Source organism: Myxine glutinosa, chromosome 1, assembly GCF_964187855.1.
Source record: "Myxine glutinosa chromosome 1, kmMyxGlut1.1, whole genome shotgun sequence".
Lineage (NCBI taxonomy): Eukaryota > Metazoa > Chordata > Myxini > Myxiniformes > Myxinidae > Myxine > Myxine glutinosa.
In genome coordinates, this window is record NC_136261.1 from 55,163,030 (window position 1) to 55,181,730 (window position 18,701).

The window sequence follows — 18,701 nt, forward strand, 5'->3', positions numbered from 1 at the left end:
CTCCTACATTTCCACCATGATGATGCGATTGATCTTTCATTGTTTCATTTTTCAATTGAACTCCGGCTGCAAGGATCTTGATCAATAATTGAGAGATAAATGGGCGATTTGGAAAATGTTCCTGGTTTTTGTCCGAGATGTATTATTATAAGCGCGACTGTGAGGAGGGCGAAACCAATTTTGGCGCGAATTTCGTAACTCGCCTGATATGAGGTCCACTGTTTCATATAATATTAATTTATTTATTTTTAAAATGCATTTCAAAATTTTTAAATATTTAAATATTTAAAAAATTTAAATATTTTTTAAATTCACATTTAAAAATAAATTAATAAAGAAATTTAAATATTAAAAAAGTATTTAAAATTTCATACTCGAATATTAATTAATATGATGGGTTTTGCGTTAAGGTTTGTGGCATTGCCGCATGGAAGGTATATAGATATTAAGATATGTTGTAGCCTCCATATTAAACAAATGTAGAAAACAAATCCACCAATTACAACAAAACAAATCGCAACTCCATATCTGCGATCACAAATCAAACAGCCCGTGATCCAATCAATGAAGGGCATGTTTATTTCGGACCACCATATGACATTGACCTATAGATCCACATTTAGGGATGGAGTGTAAAGTAAAAAAAAAAAAGTGTCCCCAACTACAAACTATCCATAAAATTATTCAAATTCTGATCAAAAAGGTGTTTTTTTGTTAATGAGGTCACAATCTGAAAAAGTAGTTCTAGGACACAAATCAAATATCAGGTACATAGCATCGGTGCAGGTACGCTATTATGATGTAATAACATACATATTGGAAGGCTGAGTGGTCTCAGATCCGCCTTGGCAATATTGAGCGATGACCCAAAAACGTGTTGTATTTTTCAGACCTTTAATCTTGACCTTTAACTCAGAGAGGTTTGATGTAAATTAAGCGTAAATATGGCTTGCTCTAGGGTCTAGGCTATCTAGAGGGCAATTTCGTTCCGATCGGACAAACCTTAGTCAAGTTACAGTGAAAAATGTAAAAATGCCTATAATTGGGCCATACCCTTAAAATTAGGTCAAGGTCAAAAAATAGGTCAACCCCGCAAACTTTTTATTCCCATTAATGATGCAAATTTTAATTCCGAAAGTCCCAGCCGGATCCGAGATACAACTCGGAATTTGGCAGAAAAGAGGGAGAAAACCTAAATGGTGACTCCGGTAAGTCATTGACCTTTAACCCAGAGGGGTGTGATGTAGATTAACCAAAATGTGGCTTGCTCTGTGCTATCTAGACAGAGCAATTTGTTCCGATCATACAAACTTTAGTTGAGTTATGGTGAAAAATGTTAAAATGTCTATAATAAGGTCATGACTTTAAAATTAGGCCAATGTGAAAACATAGGTCAACCCCGCATTCTTTATATTCGCATTATTGATAAAAAAAATTCATTCCAAAAATCCTAGCCAGCTCTGAGATACAGCTTGGAAGAAGAAAAAAAATTAAAATGGTGGTTTCGTACTCCTAGGGGTCTCAAAAACTCTGTGTTATCATTAACAAGACCGAAAGTCTAACAGCGGCGTAGCCGGTTTTGTAAAATATTATGAACCACAAACATGTATCATTAGCTTTTTAAACAGTCGCTAATGCTGATTAACATTAACAAATACATTTTGAGGAATCCTGACATCCGTGAGGTAAGTTTTACTTACAGAACTGAGCAAAGATCTACTGTAATCTATATACCCCGCAAGGTTTGGGTTAATAACATGACCCTTCCTGCCGCTAAAGTGACGTTTTTCGTAGCGTCCTTTTGAAACCCACCAATTAACGTTTTGTTTTGAAAACCACCAATGAAACCCACTTTTCCTGCTGTTTAACACGAAACTGAAAGGGAGGACGACCTCTATAATATAGGTCAACCTCGTCACCTCGTGTCCTCATTTACCAAGCACCTAGCTAGCACTTGCCAAGCCTGTTTTGAATGCAGTGCTTGCTCGAATGCTTAAACCACTTGGCAATCTCTCCACAAGAAACTTGGGAAATGAGTTCTATCACATAGTTCTATCACACTATCACAACACTATCACAAGAACAAATGTTCTTGAGACCCGACCATAGATCGACTGTAATCTATATACCCCAAAGATGAATGACCATTCCTGCCGCTCCCGTAGTTAGTGGGTGTACTTGTAAATTAAAATCTCGGTCGGTGGAGCCAGCCGCCGCAATGACATCATAGACGTAATGATGTAGCGTGACACACGCACACAAACCTACCACCACTTTAACATAAAGAAGACTAGCCGAATGCACCCGGCGTTGCTCGGGTTCTTTTTGAATGAATTTACGACCATAATTCAGCTTTTACTCGCGGCCGTAGAAGATTGACTACTATAATTCAGCTCAGCTTTTAATTGCGAAATGGGCCCAGCCCGGCCGAAGCGGCCTCGCCCGGCCTCGCCACCTCGCCTATAACCTTCCCAAGGCCCGTCCCGACAATTTTAGTTCTTTTTGAATGAATTTACTACTATAATTCAGCTTTTACTCGCGGCCGTAGAAAATTGACTACTATAATTCACCTCAGCTTTTAATTCTGAAATGGGCACAGCCCAGCCGAAGCGACCTCGAACGGCCTCACCACCTAGCCTATAACCTTCCCGGGGCCCGTCCCGACATTTTTAGTTCTTTTTGAATGAATTTACTACCATAATTCAGCTTTTACTCGCGGCCGTAGAAGATTGACAACTATAATTCAGCTCAGCTTTTAATTGCGAAATGGGCCCAGCCGGGCCGAGGTGGGCCTCAACCGGCCTCGCCACCTAGCCTGAAACCTTCCCGGGGCTCGTTCCGACATTTTTTGTATTAGAGGTTTCCTCCTATCTTTCACCGTTCAGGAGATTAGCACGCACAGACAAACAAACAAACAAACAAAAACTTTCTTTTATATGTATAGATAGAAGAAGATAGATAGATGAAGATGATATATTTTCATATATACAGACTTGGCATTTAATATGGAATATTTTTTTCTTCTTGACTTGGGTTTACTTTCTGAACTCGGTGTATCAATCTGGTGAGTTTCTTTTACGCTTCGGTGATTTCTTTGTTAAAAGAACCATGTCACTGATTGTTTGTCGCAGCAAGAAGTCAATAACAGGATTATATCACAGGTGGCGTGAAAAAATGTACGGACAGGTACATTTGACGATTGGCTTCACAATCGGGTATATAAGGGTTGTTGCATTCTGTATTAGTGGAAAACAACTGCTGCACGTCTACAAAAGTTATTGCCGCTTTCCCTGGAGATGGTCCGTCAACTCGACAATGCTGTTTGTCATTTAGTGGTGGCTTTACGAAATTCCGGCATGAAACAGCATGCTATTGCTCGGCAGTATGGCATCACTCAAGGTCAGGTGTCAAAGATCCTGAAACAAAATGCTCAGAGGGGTGTCCCTACTCCGATAACGAGGTCAGGACGTCCCCACAGAACCACAAGGAGGGATGATCGCCAGCTGCACCGGTTAGTCCGCAATGGCCGTACCAAGTCAGCTAATCGGCTTAGGGCTGAGTGGCAGCAACTGACAAATGTGCCTGTATCCAGAAGGCGAGTCAACCAACGACTGGTTCAAGCAGGCTATCGTGCCAGGCATCCCCTGAGAAAGCCACGTCTGACCAGACAACACCGCCAGCACCGATTGCAGTGGGCCAGAGAGCACCGTCAATGGCAGCCAGGACACTGGAATCACGTGATCTTCAGTGACAAGTCTAGATTTCTGGTCTATCGTCAATATGGCCGCGTCTGAGTGCGCAGACAAGTGCATGAAGCCGACAACGAAGATTGTATAGTGCCAAGAGTCCAAGCTGGAGGTGGTGGGGTGACCGTTTGGGCTGCTATTCATGCAGGGGGCAAAACTGACCTGGTTGTTCTGAATGGAAACCTGAACCAGTTCAAGCACAGGGCCATTCTGGAAGAAACATTGCTTCCATTTGTTCGTGCAGCCTTTCGAGGAAACTTTGTCTTCCAAGATGACAATGCACGGCCTCATCATGCTCGCATGATCCAACACTTTCTTGCTGACCGTGCTGTAGAGCATATGGAGTGGCCTGCCATGTCCCCGGATATGAATCCGATGGAGAACTTGTGGGCAAAATTAACGCGTCAAATCGACAACTTGGACCAGCAGCCGGCCTCTGTGCGTGAATTGCAGCAGGCTATTGACACTGCATGGCAAGCGATTCCTGTCCAAACCTTGGCAAATCTCGTGAACAGCATGCCTCGACGTGTACGTGCTCTCCTGAATGCTCGTGGGGGTTAAACGAAGTACGGAACTATAATTTTACTGTCCGTAATCCCAGTCGTAATTTAACTTTTGTTTTTGTTAAAAAAAATTTTTGGCTAATGTGCAAAATAAAGAGATACTTCTGGAAAACGCACAGAAGTTTAACACAGTACTGTCCGTGAATTGAGTTCGATACCAGTTTTCATCACTTTCAAGGATCAATTTATTTGCTTCGAAATGTCAAATGTGGTTTTTGTTTCTTTTAAAAGTCACATTAACAAAATCTAGAATAATTTCAACATAATTCCAATGAACTTTTGGTTCTAAGTCATCTTGAAAGGTAAGTTCACCCCCACAAAAAAAATATGCCATTTTAAATGCCAAGTCTGTAGAATGTGATATATTTGAACCTCCAGTAACTTTGCAGTTACCATGAAGGGATTAGTGTCACAATTAGATTAACTATAATATGAACGTTACGTTATCATTATTTCGAAAATGATATTGTTATGAATTTTGGGGTGGTGATATATAGATTCAGGTAGATCTGCGTAGGTAGGTGCTCCAATGATCATGGGTGGAAAGAACCACTTCGATGTACATAAGTCAGGGACCTGTTTAGCCGAATGTCGGGTAAGTGTATCTCCGTGGTCATACGAGGATTGTCCTTGTGTTAACTAGGTAGGGATTATGTTAATTCCCCTGTTCGTAAAACCTTGTGATTTATCCCATTGTCCCTTATGGCACCGCACCTAGACACTAGTGAGAAAGGCCCATTAATTACTAAATAATAAATAATAAAACCCACCGGAAGCCAGTTCGGAGCACTGCCGATGGGATACCACCAGTTACATCACCACAAAGCACAGGCAGGCTGAGAGGCATGCCCAGAAGGACCCCATTGGGCGGGAGTTGACCAACCGGAAGGCAGGATCAAGAAATGACCCGCTGATTGGTGAAGGAAGGCAGAGGAGGAAGCAGTGCGCCGGTTGGCCCGGTACCACCGAGGACGTCAGAGGCGGACGGGCCGCTGATTGGTGGAGAGCTGGACAATGTAGCGGTGGCCTGTGGGGGTTGGTAAGAAGCACTGTTGACGTCACGACGTGGATGTTAAAAAGAAGACTGTCGGACATTTTCTCTCTCTTGCTCTGGACCGTCTTCTTGCCCTGGACTTCCCTTGCGTTCTCCTTGTCTCTCTTGCCTTCGGACTTTGGTGGAGACGGTTGTGCACCAACGATTCTTCCTCCCCTATCTTCACGTACTGGACCTCGGTGTGGGCGACAGCGGGCCGAGTTTGGTAGGCGGAAACGATGCGCGGCTGGCCGCTGGAGAGCAATGAGGCCTCGTGAATGGGGGCGTGCAAGGCCTGTTTTCACGTCAATGGCCGGGCGGTTCCCGCCAACGCACTGGATGAGTTGGATGATCCCTGACGAGACCACGCGCGAGTCAGAGCTAAGTTACACACCACGCTTTTATTTTCATTTATATTTTCCTGTGTCTGTGTTATATGTCTGGTGTGGGGACATCCCGATTAGGAATTACAGACTTGGCATTTAATATGGAATATTTTTTTTGTGGGGGTGAACTTACTTTTCAAGATGTCTTAGAACCAAAAGTTCATTGGAATTATGTTGAAATTATTCTAGATTTTGTTAATGTGACCTTTAAAAGAAACAAAAACCACATTTGACATTTCGAAACAAATAAATTGATCCTTGAAAGTGATGTAAACTGATATCGAACTCAATTCATGGACATTACTGTGTTAAACTTCTGTACGTTTTCCAGAAGTATCTCTTTATTTTGCACATTAGCCAAAAAAATTTTTTCAACAAAAACAAAAGTTAAATTACGACTGGGATTACGGACAGTAAAATTACAGTTCAGTACTTCGTGTAACCCCCACGAGCATTCAGGAGAGCACGTACACGTCGAGGCATGCTGTTCACAAGATTTGCCAAGGTTTGGACAGGAATCGCTTGCCATGCAGTGACAATAGCCTGCTGCAATTCACGCACAGAGGTCGGCTGCTGGTCCAAGTGGTCGATTTGACGCGTTAATTCTGCCCAAATGTTCTCTTTCGGATTCATATCCGGGGACATCGCAGGCCACTCCATATGCTCTACACCACGGTCAGCAAGAAAGTGTTGGATCATGCGAGCACGATGAGGCCGTGCATTGTCATCTTGGAAGACAAAGTTTCCTCGAAAGGCTGCACAAGCAAATGGAAGCAATGTTTCTTCCAGAATGGCCCTGTACTTGATTGGCATGGTTCAGGTTTCCATTCAGAACAACCAGGTCAGTTTTGCCCCCTGCATGAAAAGCAGCCCAAACGGTCACCCCACCACCTCCAGCTTGGACTCTTGGCACTATACAATCATTGTTGTAGGCTTCCTGCACTTGTCTGCGCACTCGGACGCGGCCATCTTGACGATAGACCAGAAATCTAGACTCGTCACTGAAGATAACGTGATTCCAGTGTCCTGGCTGCCATCGACGGTGCTCTCTGGCCCACTGCAATCGGCACTGGCGGTGTTGTCTGGTCAGGCGTGGCTTTCTCAGGGGATGCCTGGCACGATAGCCTGCTTGAACCAGTCGTTGGTTGACTAGCCTTCTGGATACAGGCACATTTGTCAGTTGCTGCCACTCAGCCCTAAGCCGATTAGCTGACTTGGTACGGCCATTGCGGACTAACCGGTGCAGCTGGCGATCATCCCTCCTTGTGGTTCTGCAGGGATGTCCTGGCCTCGGTATTGGAGTAGGGACACCCCTCTGAGCATTTCGTTTCAGGATCTTTGACACCTGAGCTTGAGTGATGCCATACTGCCGAGCAATAGCACGCTGTTTCATGCCGTAATTTCGTAAAGCCACCACTCCATGATAAACAGCATCGTCGAGTTGACGGACCATCTCCAGAGGAAGCGGCAATAACTTTTGGAGACGTGCAGCAGTTGTTTTCCACTAATACAGAACGCAACAACCCTTGTATACCCGACTGTGAAGCCAATCGTCAAATGCACCTGTCCGTACATTTTGCCACGCCACCTGTGATATAATCCTGTTGTTGACTTCTTGCTGCCACAGATAATCAGTGACATGGTTCTTTTAACAAATAAATCACCAAAGTGTAAAAGAAACTCACCAGATTGATATGCTGAGTTAAGAAAGTAAACCCAAGCCAAGAAAAAAAAAATATTCCATATTAAATGCCAAGTCTGTATAATAGTAAATAGGCATCCACAATCTTCCTTGACCATGTTGTGCCACATCAGCCGGAAGTCCTCACTTTTTCACCTTTATTCACTTTTAAATTAGTTTCCTCCGCAACCGCTTGAGCAATTAATGCAGAACTTGAGGAAAATACCACTGGCTTTCAAAAAAGTGTTTTCTGTGGGCCTGGGTTGCATGGTGTTTCATGTAACAGGAATAAACGGCCTCAACCTCGTTTCGCCCAGTATAGGCCGAATTATTCTTTTACTTTGAGAGGTATTACTATACATAATTTTCTGTTCTCCTCCTGTGTCATAAAGGGTTCCTGCTGTTGTAGAATAATAAATGTTACTGTTGGAACCTCTTAGATGGAAAGGGACGGCTGGCTTGCTGGAAAGGGAAGGCTGGAAAGGGACGTCCATCTTCGATGGACGGTTGGCTTGGAAAGCTCCAATTCCCACGTCTTCTTCCTCAATCCCGCAAAGAGGGCTTTTAAAACAGTGGGTGTTCCGATTGCTTCCTCTCGCTTTCCAAGCCAGCCATTCCGTATCAACCGCTGTGCCTGCCGCTTGCCAAGCGGAGCAAGCGATTAAGGGAAGTGCTTGGCGAGCGGCACGCGAGCTGCTTGCGAATGAAACACCTCTGTATGTTAACAAAAATGGCCGCCGTAGTCTAATTCAAAACGATTGGTGGCTATATCTTCAATTTCGCTGTCACATAGGATGATATTGAAATGTGCATTTCATCTTTTTATTGTTATTTCCACATTTCATTCCAATTCTTTAAAATCTTCAAACATGGAAAAACCCCTCAACTTCCCTCCTCAAAATACACAGTGGAAGATACATAGACCAGTTTGGCAGGTGGACCGTATTTCCTCGAGTACCACAATGTCCATAATAGTATTGTTTGCATGGAGACGCCATGATGTTAAGCGGTGTCAAGCACTCCATTCCTTTGGAGTGCTTGCTTGAGTGTTTTGAATCGTGTGCACTCGGCTAGCAGAAAGCAATTCGTTTATTAAAATAATGCTCTGGCATCTTTATGACGAAACAGACACATTATGTTTTCAGGATATCCGTCCGTCCGGCTGTCTGTCCGTCCGCCCGTGATAGGTTTTCGTTAACGCGATAAGTTGAGAACGGCTGAAGGGATCTTAGTCAAACTTGGTGCAGGTATGTATAACGAGGTAAAGATGAACTGATTAGATTTTGGGGTCACAAGGTCAAAGGCCAAAGGTCAGAGGTCATGTTAGGTAAAAATCCTGTTACCGCGATAACTTGTGAACCAGTGTTGGGATTCCGACCAAATTTGGTACAATTATGTAGAATGATGTAAAGATGAACTGATTAGATTTTGGGGTCACAAGGCCAAAAGCCAAAGGTCAGAGGTCATGTCAGGTAAAAATGTGATACGTGACACCAGCTGAATGGATTTAAATCAAACTTGGTACAACTTTGTATAATTATGTAATAATGTGGGCGGAGGCATATCGGTCGACATGATGCCGTCAAAGAGTGTCGTTCTAGTTTGTAAATGGATTAGCTTTCCAGGTAAATGGATTATTTACTTTGCAACAGCAACATTTTTATTAATATACCTCTACAACAATAGGAACCCTTCAGAATGAAGCGACACTGACTGACACATTGACACTGACACACACACACACACACACACACACACACTTCTCCTTTCAGTAATTGTCGGCTAAACTGAGGAAATTAATCAAAATGTCATTTCGCTTTCTTGCTCCTGTATTTGCATATTTTTAGCTTGTCTTGAATTTGAATACCAGACAAGACAGTCATCGTCATCGTCCACTGTCCGCCTGTCGCATATTTAGACGTTTCTGGCCAAACGGCTGGGCCGATTCGGCTGGAACGTGGCAGCAAGATTCAGCTCCTAACTGGTAATGGGAATTGCAAACCTCGTTCCAGTCATGTGACCGGAAGTGTGTCAAAATGACGGACTCAGTAAATTCCTTCAAAAATCCTTTTCTCCAGACCCACCAGTAAGAATGCTACCAAATTTGTGTTACAGCATTAGGTCAGGGTAGGGATGTTAAATTGTGGATGTCATGCCGATCACGTGAACGGAAGTGGGTCAAAATGGCCAACTTCATCAATTTTGTGGAAAATCATGTAAATTCCTTCAAAATCATCTCCAGACCCACCAGTCAGAATGTTACCACATTTGGGTTACAACATTAGGACAGGGCCCAGATAAGCTACAAATCCAGTGGTCCTATTTTTTCATATATTCATCAATTTATTTGATATGATTATAATTGCACTGCTTTGAACAAACCTAAATAAATAAATCTTACTACAATTCACCAAATATCCATCCGTCTGTCTGTCCGTTCGAAGGTACCGCAAAAACGGCTGAACTGATCGCAACGATATTTTGGGTGGGTAATCCTAGGACCCCCTGGAGTAAAATAGGCTATATTGTTTTTCCAATTTTTCCAAGTTTTCAATTTTCCAGTTTTTCCAAACACGATGGAATAATATTTACCGATATGAACAGTGATGTGGCTTTTGTTGAAATTATACGTACCAGGAGAGAGTAGATCGACTCCTGACAAACTCTTCCTATATAAACGTGCGGCTCCGAAGTAACACGGCAGCGTGTGCAAAGCGACTGAGAAACAGGTGTAGCGGCCACTTCCGTGTTACAGATTCGGCGCGCACTCTTCACACATAAACTAAACGTGCGACTGAGAAAGTCATGTAGCGGCCGCTTCCGTTTTGCAGAATTCAATCTTTTTTCAAAATGGGCGCCATGTACTGTTTAGATTTTGATGATTTGTGTGTGATACGATTCAACGGATGTTTATATGAATCGTTTAAAATTAAAAAAAAAAAGCCTTCTGATATTTAGCCTTTTCATTTGGGCTTCCCAATTGAAGCCCCGCCATTAGGGCGGGTGCCGTTGCTAGTTTATCTAAATACCGAAAAGGCTCAGGTCTGCAGAACGCACCCAAAGTTTTGGAGGCCACACAGCTAGATATAATGCTTTTGGGCTTGGACATTAGCTTTGCCATTTTGTTCAGTTTTATCAAACAGAAAGGGTTGACAGGGGAGCTTGGAGGTATTTGCACTTTTCTCTAGCCTAGATTCGAATCTCAACCCAGCTATAAATTGTCACCCTGGTGTTTCACATGCAGGGCGTGGTGTCGATGTGTGTGCCGTCCTTCAGATGGACGTTAAGCCGCACGTCCCATCTGTCAGCATTCACGTTGGTGGACGTTAAACATCCCACGGTGCCCATCATGAAAAGGAAGCGAGTTACCCCTGAACAAATCACAAATTCTTGCTCTAACCTAGAGGGGGCACCGCGTCAGCGGCACAGACGGGCCCCCAGAAAACGATGCAAACTCACAGCCACATCGTGCATTCGAAAGAAGAATCAAAGCCGCTTGTGCAACAGAAGCAATTATTGAGACTTTATTTTCCAACACCAAAAATATAATATTATGCATTCAAAATATAATTCCTTTCATGAACAGTTGGTGCAAGATAGGTTCAGCATCTTGCACTTAGCAAATGCATGTCAAGAGCAAAGATATTTATACTGCAGAAGCAATTATGTCAACATTTTATTACCACAATGGTTAAAAAACTATAAATTTAAGGTAAACTTCAATATCTGCTCAGTCGGTGTGTACATTTTTTTTTGTAGCAGTGCTATCCAATTAGGAAGTGATGTTTGATTGATGCAACTATTCGAAATAAAAACCCACAAAATGTGTTTTTCTCAGGTATAAAACCATAAATGCTGGCGACGTTATCCCTACGGTGACAATTTCAATAAGTTGAAGTACACTAGCACCTGATACCGGAAACACGATGACCAACTTGGTGGAATCATCTGATGGAGAGAAGGGCAGGGGTTCATCATGTGAGTAATTAGCGCAAACGTGCTTGATCAGCTATACGAGCTAATTTGGGCCAAGACTGCTGAACAGAGCATATTTGTCTAATGATCTAAACTGAGAAAATGTAATAATTATCAGATCTATTGATTTCAATTTTCGCAATTTGACCTTCATTTCACCTTTAGAGGAGTTGGCGTTTCATAAAATATACTTACATCCTCTCTCTCTCTCTCTCTCTCATAGGTACGGGTCATCGTTTGGATTGGCAAATCCCCTGGAGAAGAAAAACACGACAGATTAAAGAGACGTCTTTGTCTGTGACATCACGTTTGCACAATCAAAATGCAGCAAAGAAAAGGAAAGAGAAAAAGAAACACATCGGCATTTAGGATCATGTGACTGACTGTCTGTCACACTCCTCTAGAATCCCGACCCAGCCATAAACTGCCATCCTGGTGTTTAACAAGCATGGCGATTCATCAATGTGTGTGTGCCGTCCCTCATATGAACGTTAAACGGGCCTCCCGTCTGCCAGCATTCGTTGGCGGATGTTAAAGATCCCATGGTGTTCTTCGCGAACAGTGGGAGATCTATCACCGCCAGCATCAAAAAATTACAAATTCATACCCTGACTGACCGTTGGGTGGGCAATGGCACGCCACCCAGCAAAACCATGGTCCAGAAACTACTTTGGCATCACCAATGCTCTGTAAAGGGTATAACACATCTCATCAACAAGGGGCCACCATTTTGTTTTGGACAGAAACAGGTGAAATTTGACAGTCCGGTCGTTCAAAAACCAGTGGTTTCTTTTCCGCAGACTGCACCTATATTGCACAGGCAATGCCACAAAAAAGTTGATATATTTCATTTTTGCGAATGTACGGAGGATGTAAGCCATACATAAAGGTCTGGCCCGGTAATATCTAGACGCAAGTGAGTTGATAGGGCCGGTAAAGGAACGAGTGACGAAAGATGCAAACTACTCACTGCATCTTTTTGTTCACTTTGCTTTGCACGCGACTGAGCGTATGCTCTCTATTCACGGTGTGCAATGGAGTCCCGTACACCGAAGCACTGTGCATCGAGAAGTCCGGATAATTATTGGTACTGTAAGAAAGGAAACGTAAAAGAATCAGACATTTACCACATCACAAGAAGAAGAATTTTTTTAAATTGCCTCCATCAAATATTATGGATATGCTCCCAGTGTAGCTATTCCTGGATTTTGATGGCATATGACTATTACTCTTACACAACAAGTCTTTCTTTAAAAAAGGAATAATTGAAGTGAGTAAAAACAAAAACTCTTCCCTCTCGAATGTTACAAACTCCTTATTATGAATGTACCTCCGCCCCATCGAGTAATTCACAAAACTGTCGTCAATGGATTTCCGTGGAGTTCGAATAACCTTGTTGAAAAGTTCCACATTGTCCAAAGAAGAATCCACCGTGCCACTGGGGCGGTAAGAAGGTAGAGCATTCCTCAAAATGTGTTCACTAGACAGAAAATCTCATCATGCGAACAGACAGAAAAGGACCTTTTCGAAATTCATCACTCATACCTTTGGCTCGAGATGTAATCAGAAGCGCTGTACCGCATTCTGCGAGGCAGGTCTTCGTCCAATTTGAACGATGGGTTCTCAAAGACCGTCTGCATAGATGGTCTGCGAAATAACAACAAAACAAACAGCAAATGACACTCGTCGTTCAAGTCTGCAAGTAAATTTGATAACATCCAATTCGAAAATTGAACATGTAGTTTTGGAACTCACTTTGGCAAAGAGGAGTAGACGATACGCTTGTTGTTGGTTAGTGTATGAGCGGAGGACAGACTGTGGCTGTAGACTGCATTATCATGGAACTCGGTTTTAACGCTTGGTCTGTTGAGGCAATTCCAAAAAGGGGAGGGACATGATACAGGCCTTTGGAGAAAAAAGAAAAAAATTGAACAAATTTTACCAATTTAATTATTTATTTTACGATTAAAGAATATGTACAGTATATACGCTGAGCCAGGTGTTGGCTGAGCAGTTAGGGTGCCGGCTTGGGATCCTAGGATCCTGGGTTCGAATCCCGGTCGATCACTGAATTAACCGCAGGGAGGTTGACTCAGCCTGTCATCCTTCCAAGGTCGGCAAATTGAGTACCAGTTCACTGGTAATTCCCTGTGTGTCGCAAGAGGCGACTGGCAGGGTTGGCGGCAGGGAGGGCATCCGGCTGTAAAACATTGCTTCAAAAAGGGGACCACGGCGCCCGAAATAGGCCAACCCCCGCTCTGTGGGGAAAAATGGCCTCTAAAGGTGGTTCATTTTCATTTTCATATACGGTGCTAATCCTAATGGGATATCCTAATCATTTTCATATACGGTGCCTATCTCTTGTCTGTCTTCTCTCACTGCTCCATGCATAGTCACCAACTTCCATAGTGGTAATAACAATGTCTTACAATTCTGCTCTCCTCCATTTATTCCGGTCAAAAGAAGACTTTTCTAAAATCTTTCGCCTTGCCAGATGACATCATGGCAATCCGTTTGGCGGCGCTTCAAACCTAACCATCACAAAATGGTCACGACCAGCCTCGATGGAGTAATGGTTAGTGGTTCAAATCCCGGTCGAGTCTCACAAGAAAATTAAAAATTTACCTACTCTGAAAACATTACGTACAGTGTAGCTGTGGTCAAATTTGGCAAGCTTCTTCCAGGAAGCAATAGCAGAGTTTTGGCAGCAAGGAACAATATAAGGTCATCTGGAAAGATTATCTCATTGTTGCTGAGTGGAAAAAGTAATGAAAACACTTCGAATTGTAATATGCAAAAAAATTTTTTTTTTTTTAGAAAACACCGGATTTCAATTGCAAACGAGAAACCTTCTCAAAATGCAAAGCGCGTCCGCTTTATACTTGAACTAAACTTGACGAAACCGATAATTTAAAATAAATTAAACATTTTATTCATATGTGTTCTCCATATTCTCAAAATAAAGGTTTGTTGAAGATTTGATGACAAAAGCTCAATTGGTTAAAAAAAAAAAAAAAAAGTTATGGCCTGGACAGACACACTGAAGCTCAATGGTGAATAAATAAAGAAACACGGAAGCGATTAAAAAAAAATGCGGCATCTAGTGCTTGACGAGCTGCAGCGGGACTAATAAGGGCTATTTATGGTCATTATGACTTTGCCCTTTCTCAATTTGACCCAATTTTTTTTTTTTCGACAAACAGACAGACGGACGGATGCTCTCACACACACACACACACACACACACACACACACACACACACACACACACACACACACACACACACACACACACACACACACACACACACATACACACACACACACACACACGATTGCAAAACCACGATTACCACTGCGCAATGGGACAGGTAATTATTTCGGGGCAGCAGTCACCATGGGATTTCCCAGTAATCTTACTTGGGAATAGAACTGAATCCCAGCAGAGATCCAACGTGCTTATGGTAGCCAAGTGTTTTGTCCTCTTGCACCTCAGGAATCCTGTACAAATGAATGCAATTTTTATTTCCATCACCACAGAAACGCTTCACATAATATGCAACGTGTACACATTTTGCAACCATTCAACCACTGGGCAATGTATATATATCTCATACAAGTCTCATTGGTATTCTCTCTGTGACCACCTTAAGGTCAACGTCCTTCTCTATACACCGGGGAAACATAAAAAATAAAAAAAACTTGAAAAATCTGAAAAAAGAGTGCGAGAGGTGAAAGGATCATCATGAGATTGAAGAGTGCAACATTTGACAAGTCAGGAGACGACGATGGTTCACGAGCGGGCGGTATTCAATGACAAAGGACGGACTATAACCGAAACAGGCCCGGACTGGGGTGTCGGGGGCCCACGTGGCAGGTGTTGGCCCCCGACATGCGATGAACATGACTATTTACAAAGGGCCCCAATGCGCTGTGTGCGCAGGCCTTTAAGAGCCAGCTGTATGTAATTGTGTGTGGTGCTGGCCTGGAAATGTCAAAACGAAGGTTACTGACCATCAAATGAGATAGAAAATATTGTAGAATCAGTTATGAGGTTAGTTAGCTACACAATACCGAAAATTTGGTTTGATTCCGCCAACTTTGAAAATTTGACCTTTGTGACCTTCAAAGGTCAAAGATTCTGAAATTTGTTGGAAAACTTGTATTTCATGATGTATGTGATAATATAAGATCATGTGCGACATTTCACCCCATCAGGAAGCAAACAATGTAATAAAACCATCAAAAATCGACTTTTCTAAATTTCGTGACCTTGTGACCTTGACCTTGGGGCGAAAATGAAAAATCGAGCTCCGTGGGGCTAGACACATGACATTGGCCTAACGAAATATCGAAACCCTTGTCAGATTCCAACAACTCCCTCGGAGAAGATGTAGCTTGAACTCGATTACCCCCTAAAAAGACATCTTTTTCGGGCGTGGCTCCGCCCACAATGGGCGCAATACGCCCACTCTAGGCAGGACACAACTAGATCGTGATATCAACCTCCCACCCAAGTTTCATCAAGATCGGATGATATCATCGGGTAGTTATGCTGCGGACAGGCAGACAGACACATAGACACCCATGACGAATATAGTGGTCACTCTGTTTGATAACTCGTGAACCAATAACCAATTTCAACAGCGACTAATACTGACGTACGATTTGAGGGTGCTGAAGGCCGTGTATGGTGTTGCGGTCTTCGTGGTTTCATCCTTAATCATGCCCGTGCCATTTTCAGTGGAGCTGCAAACAAGTGGAGACCAGCAAGGTCATGGAGCTGCAGTAGAAAAGACAAACTGCGCATTGTAGGCAAAACTATCGTCGGTGCCCAGACCGAATGTACTCACATGGATGCGAGGTCACTCTCGTTGGCCATGAAGTGTGTGTTGTAGATGGTGTATCGTGGTTTCAAACTATCCGAGGTACGTCTGCGGTGACAACAGTTTTGATTACATTTACACAGTTTACCAACCAGCAAAGCACCTGGTGTTCACGATACGTTGGAAGGAAGTTTGTGCAGAAGATATGAGCAAAGGAAGCGAAGTCAAAAAGCTGTTTCTATTTTTTATTGAAGCTAAAAACAGCAATGAAGATGACAAAAGCTGATAGCACGTGGGGCCTGTAGAGCAGGTTTAGTAGACAACTAGCAGATAGTCCGGTTACACCAGGATGTTGAAAGGGAATTTGTTTCCAATAGAGTGGGGAATATTTAGGGAGTATGATCGGAATCATGTCCTTTGACAGCATCATGGCAGGGACCCTCCACGTACCGTGTGTTAAAATGTGCCTTCAAGTCCGCAACACCCCTCTAATCTAATAACAAGGAGGCCGGGGTATACTGTGCAACGAAGCATGACCTGTCCACTGGTCGGGAAAAGTCTCTGAGCCATTCGCGGACCTTCAGATGCCAATGGGCACACATGCGCACACACATATGTGCACACACACACACACACACACACACACACACACACACACACACACACACACACACACACACACATGTGCACACACACACACACACACACACACACACATATGTGCACACACACACACACACACACACACACACGTGCACACACACACACACACATGTGCACACATACACACACACATATGTGCACACACACACACACATGCACACGCTAATAGAGGTAGATGCTTTGAGACCCGGTAGATCTCCATTCCATCACGAAAGCCCACCCGCGTGTGGGATAGCAGGCAAAAACAACTTGCATGCATATACATACACACACACACTCCCCCATATTTGCACACGCACACACACACACACACACACACACACACACACACACACACACACACACACAGACACACACACACACACACACACCCATATATATGCACACACACACACACACACACACACACACACACACACACACACACAAACATACACAAAGACAGACAGATAGACAAGATGGATAGACAGACACACACATCACTGCTCACATGTGCATGAAAATAAAGTGAAAGCATTAGTAAGGAGTCATTAGTTCCGTTTGTAGTATCATTCCTTCATTTCTAATGGAATTAAGTTTTCTCGGTGAAGTAAATGGATGAACAGGAAGTTATTCATTGGACGGAATTGATGGAATAACTTGTGGTTTCATATAATATATGAAAAATATATATATATATTTACTTCTGGTATGTGTGGAAACCAAAGATCGTAAAGCGGAGATTATCCGTAAATCCTCCGCTCCGCTTTACGATCTTTGATGCAAACCAATGACACTGAGATTATACACCACCTGTGAAACCTCGTGCTCCGCTCTCACAAGGCATTGGGACCACGTGAGCACGTTCTTTTGTACAAGTCACATGTGCATGAAAAGAAAGTAGAAGCACAAGTAAGGAGACCCAGGTTCTGTTTGTAAGGGAATTAGTGTGTAAGGAAATTAGTTTATAAAGTAATTAGTTTGTAAGGAAATTAGTTTGTAAGGGAATTAGTTTGTAAAGTAGGGTTGTAATGCACATTAGTTTGTATGGGAATTAGTTTGTAAGGGAATTAGTTTGTAAGGAAATTACTTTGTAAGTAATGAGTTTGTAAGGGCATTAGTTTGTAATGGAATTAGTTTGTAAAGTAACTAGTTTGTAAGGGAATTAGTTTGTAAGGAAATTACTTTGTAAAGTAATGAGTTTGTAAGGGCATTCGTTTGTAAGGGAATTAGTTTGTTAGGGAATTCGTTTGTAAGGGCATTCGTTTGTAAGGGAATTAGTTTGTAAGAGGATTCGTTTGTAAGGGTATTAGTTTGTTAGGGAATTCGTTTGTAAGGGGATTCGTTTGTAAGGGAATTCGTTTGTAAGGGAATTCGTTTGTAAGGAAATTAGTTTGTAAGGAAATTAGTTTGTAAAGCATTTAGTTTGTAAGGAAATTAGTTTGTAAAGTAATTAGTTTGTAAGGGGATTAGTTTGTAAGGAGATTCCTTTGTAAGGGAATTAGTTTGTAAGGGAATTAGTTGGCAAGGGAATTCGTTTGCAATGGAATTAATTTGTAAGGGAATTCGTTTGCAAGGGAATTAATTTGTAAGGTAATTAGTTTGTAAGGGAATTCGTTTGCAAGGGAATTAATTTGTAAGGGAATTCGTTTGTAAGGGAATTAATTTGTAAGGGAATTCGTTTGTAAGGGAATACATTTGTAAGGGAATTCGTTTGAAAGGAAATTAGTTTGTAAAATAATTAGTTTGTAAAATAATTAGTTTGTAAGGGAATTCGTTTGTAAGGGAATTAATTTGTAAGGGAATTCGTTTGTAAGGGAATTCGTTTGTAAGGGAATTAATTTGTAAG

At 42.5% G+C, this 18,701-nt stretch overlaps 1 protein-coding gene across 1 annotated transcript in view; it reads right to left on the reverse strand.

The window, feature by feature from the left end:
- Positions 1 to 10,917: 10,917 nt before the first annotated feature.
- Positions 10,918 to 18,701, reverse strand: part of LOC137424248 (uncharacterized) — a 207,243-nt gene continuing 199,459 nt past the window's right edge. The window contains exons 108-116 of the mRNA XM_078771992.1: positions 16,238 to 16,318; positions 16,050 to 16,133; positions 14,805 to 14,885; positions 13,140 to 13,247; positions 12,930 to 13,031; positions 12,715 to 12,822; positions 12,355 to 12,474; positions 11,580 to 11,638; positions 10,918 to 11,357 (exon numbers count right to left, since the gene is read on the reverse strand). Of these exons, the coding sequence (XP_078628118.1) occupies positions 11,602 to 11,638; positions 12,355 to 12,474; positions 12,715 to 12,822; positions 12,930 to 13,031; positions 13,140 to 13,247; positions 14,805 to 14,885; positions 16,050 to 16,133; positions 16,238 to 16,318 (721 nt within the window). The 3' untranslated portion in view covers positions 10,918 to 11,357; positions 11,580 to 11,601. The remainder of the gene's footprint in view (positions 11,358 to 11,579; positions 11,639 to 12,354; positions 12,475 to 12,714; positions 12,823 to 12,929; positions 13,032 to 13,139; positions 13,248 to 14,804; positions 14,886 to 16,049; positions 16,134 to 16,237; positions 16,319 to 18,701) is intronic.